This window comes from Herpailurus yagouaroundi, unplaced genomic scaffold (assembly GCF_014898765.1).
Source record: "Herpailurus yagouaroundi ecotype Mexico unplaced genomic scaffold, PumYag 100, whole genome shotgun sequence".
Taxonomy (NCBI): Eukaryota; Metazoa; Chordata; class Mammalia; order Carnivora; family Felidae; genus Herpailurus; species Herpailurus yagouaroundi.
Window position 1 is genome coordinate 4,792,525 of NW_024412391.1, and position 4,208 is coordinate 4,796,732.

The following is a 4,208-nucleotide window of genomic DNA, read 5'->3' on the forward strand; positions in this document are numbered from 1 at the left end:
TTGCTTCAGCAAACTGCATAATTTAAAAGGAAACCCCCGGGGCGCCTGGGTGGCGCAGTCGGTTAAGCGTCTGACTTCAGCCAGGTCACGATCTCGGGGTCCGTGAGTTCGAGCCCCGCGACGGGCTCTGGGCTGATGGCTCGGAGCCTGGAGCCTGTTTCTGATTCTGTGTCTCCCTCTCTCTCTGCCCCTCCCCCGTTCATGCTCTGTCTCTCTCTGTCCCAAAAATAAATAAACGTTGAAAAAAAATTAAAAATAATAAAAATAAAAATAAAAGGAAACCCCCAAACAACATTCTATCTATATTTCACATGGACCTTTTCTTCAGTGCTCTATACAAAGAAGCCTTTACCTGAGCGTTCCTCAGGCTGTAAATGAGAGGGTTCAGCATTGGGTTAAAAAGACTATGAAAAAGGGATAATATTTTCTCTTGCTCTTCTCGTTGTTTGGAATCTGGGACCATATAAACGACCATGGCTATGCCAAAGAAGAGTCCAACCACACAGAGATGGGACGAACAGGTGGAGAAGGCCTTTCTGCGGCCTTCCCCAGACTGGATTTTAAGGATGGCCCAGAGGATGCACATGTAGGAGATTAGCATTAAACTGAGGGGCCCAACTAAGACAAACATACAGGCAGCAACGATAACCAATTGGTTGATCCATGTGTCAGCACAGGCCAACTTGAGGACAGATAGGATTTCACAGAAGAGGTGATTCACTTCCCGGGGTCCACAGAAGGGCAACCGTAGAAGGAGAATTGCATGTACCAGAGCCAGAATAAATCCACATGACCAGGAAGTGGCAGCCAGGACCAGGCACAGTCTCCAGCTCATGATGACAGTGTACCAGAGGGGGTGGCAGATTGCCACAAACCTATCATAAGACATCACCACCAAGATCAGGCACTCCGTAGCAGCAAAACCCAAATACAAAAATGTCTGCATTATGCATGAAACAAAGGAGATGGTTCTCTTCTGATTCACTAAGTTTGCCAACATCTTGGGGACATTATTGGATGCATAGGAAATGTCAATGATGGCCAGGTGGGAGAGGAAGAAGTACATGGGGGTGTGTAGTCTCGAGTCCAGACAGATGAGTCCCAAGATCATGCCATTTGCCAACAAGCTAAAGATGTAGAACAGGGAAAAGATCCAGAAGAGGAGCACTTCCATCTCTGCACGGAGCTGGAATCCCACCAAGATGAATTCTGTGACCCATGACTGGTTGCTTCCCATTTCTTAATGACAGTTTGTCAAGGACTGAAGTGTGAGAAAAGGTCATAGGTGGACAATGGACAAAAATTGGAGTTACTTAGCTCAAAACGAGCTCAGAGAAATCTTGTATCCTTGTTCCTACTTGACAGGAGTCTGCTGCTCCACTGACTGAGCCTCCCAGGCACCCCTGATTTGAACTATTAATATGAAAGAAGTTTAAACTCACAGAAAAGGGTCAAGAATTATACAAAAACTCCCATATTCCTTCACACAGATTCAACAAATTTTAATACCTCTTTCATATTTGCCTTATTCTCTTTTTCTCTACGTTTATGTATTTTTTTTTCTGAGAGTAGGATGAATTCAGTACTTTATAAAACACTGAGAATTATCATCTATGCCTTTAGAGGATACCCGGCTTGGGTGAATGTAAGTTACTGGGCTAGTGTATATTGGGCTGGAAAATGCATATGGGTCATTCAAAAATATTAGCGTGGTTACAAACTATGTGCATCACTACCCTCATTGTGTAATCCTGATGGGATGTTGCCCTGGGGTCATTCTCCTCATTTGAACCATTTTATTGCAGTTTTCACTTGTCACTGCAAAGAGAATGGTGACAGCCTACTTGATCTTCTCTCGGCCCTGTTAAGGAGACTAATTATAAGACAGCTGATAAAAAGGGTCTTTGCTACTCTTGAGAATCAGAGTAGATTCATGTGAGGAGGCTCTTCAGGTACCTATTAACTGTATAGAATTGGTCAATATTAACAGTTAAAAGAGTAATATCCGCACTATGAAGACATGGATAATCCTCAAGATAAAATCCAAATGTCGTGTATTTGAACAGACATTCCCTTTCACCAAATGGTAAATCTTATGGGCCTGTAATATGTCCTGTACATCTTTACATTTCAAATGACTAGTAAATTCTAGATAAAACAGGCACTCAGGAAATGTTAGATGGATGACTGTCATTTTAGTTAAAAAAAAATGGATGTACTGTGTATCTTCTACTTGCCAGTTTCTTTTGACAAAGACATGGTTTCTCCTTCATTAGAGAAGTTCACAGAAGTTAGAGTATGATCACTGGAAAATGAAACAGAGACAAAATCATAGATTCTTTCACCTCCATGAATATGATTGCATGTGGGAGAATTCTATGCATATGTGTGTGAAGTTTGTGACATTGATTTTGCCACAATTAAAGAATATACCTGTATTATGTAAAGTTGGAGACAACATCAATATTGTAAAATCTACAGAGTTGGATACGATGAGCCATGTCTGAAACACATTTAATCTCTGAACATGAAAGATAAAAATATTGTTGAAGGTAATCGATCTATCGCTATTCAGTAGGAACACTTGTTTATGAACTTTTTAGTCTAGTCACTTTTGTGTGTGATTGTGTATATCTTTTTATTCTTATTTTAATTACCATTATTTCCAGTTTGGTCTTAAAAAATGAACAACATAAAAACAAAATTGAAAGTAGGTTAAAACTCTTTAGCAGTTAGAGTACTGAAATAGAGAAGAAAATGTCCCAATAATGATGCTTGAAATTTCACCTCCCTGATGGAGTAAATGAAACAATAGCAACTCAAGAAAAGCTTTACATGGTTGTATGAGCAGTGCTCTCTAGGCAGTCCTGTACACCAGTATTTTTTTCTTTATTTTAAAGAGAGAGAGAGAGAGTACAAGCAGGGGACGGGAAAGAGGGAGAGAGGGTGAGGGGGGGGGGGAGAAAGAGAGAGAGAGAGGGAGAGAGAGAGAGAGAATATTAAGCAGCTGCATGCTCATCATGGAATCCAACACAGAGCTTGATTCCAGGGCCCTGGGATCATGACCTAAGCCAAAATCAAGAGTAGGAGACTCAACCAACTGAGCCACGCCTAGGTTCCCCTCAGAATGTGTTGTGATCAAGGGAACTATATTCTATTTCTTCAATCCTCTCCAGGAATGCTGGCACTCATTCTTCCCTCTTTTGTGATAAGAAAGACATGAACATACAATACAATGATTTTTAAGTCTTATAATTGTCACAACAGGGTGATAACCTGGGATAGTTCAAAAAGATATAATGATATGGCAAACTTACATCTTACAGTGTTTGAGCAAAGACTTACTGTTACTAGAATTTTCTTTTCCATTGAGACAGGTTTCTCTGGACATCAATAGCTTCATTTAGGGTAGGTAATATAAAAAGTCCTTTCATTAATTTGGCCATTGCAGAGCTTTATTCAGAGACAGTACTTCAATATAAGGCTTCTCATTCTCTGAGCCCCCTCACACGGAGACAGTCATGCTAGCTCTGCCTACCAGCACTGAGTTACAGTCCATTGGTAGGAAATGGTGAGAGGTGGTGGGGAAGTTCAAGGATGCCCTGACCACTACTCAGTAGGCAGAGGTCCCTAATGTTGGGGAAGGAAACATCCAGATGCTGATTGCATCTACCTACAGTGCACAATGGGAGTCAGGAGGCAGGATCACCCAGGAATGTCATTCTTGTCCACATAGCCTGTCCTTTATCAACTACCCGTACTGAAAATCACCTCCCAGCATAAATTCATCCCTTCTGCATAAGAACGTGTTAGCACTGGGTTTTCTCACAAGAATCTACTTTGATCTAGAATAAATTTCACAGAGGTGAGAAATGTACCTCTAACATGGGTGCAGTGTCCTGTTCCCTTAGTAGCTTTCAGAAGATTAAATCCCAGGTATAGAAGGAGTCACTCACTAGACTTGCTGAAGTCTCTTCAAAGAACCCCAAGAGAATAGGTTTTATTTTAGAATCAGATGAACATAAAACATTCTTGCATTTCTACTGAGGATTCAAATTCCCAGAAGAATCATAAGAAAAAAGGTGGGGAGGGAAATCCTCTGGGGTAGAGTTAAGATTGCATGTGATTGGCCTCGAAGGAAAATTCTGGGGTACAAACAGGGCAGGTGTGGACATCACACTGTTTCTACACAAACTTTCAAATGTCTC

At 41.2% G+C, this 4,208-nt stretch overlaps 1 protein-coding gene across 1 annotated transcript; it reads right to left on the bottom strand.

The window, feature by feature from the left end:
- Positions 1-307: 307 nt before the first annotated feature.
- LOC121028048 (olfactory receptor 2A2-like) lies at positions 308-1,237 on the bottom strand. Its single transcript, XM_040471601.1, has one exon. It carries the CDS (start codon positions 1,235-1,237, stop codon positions 308-310), a length of 930 nt encoding a protein of 309 aa, XP_040327535.1.
- Positions 1,238-4,208: the final 2,971 nt, after the last annotated feature.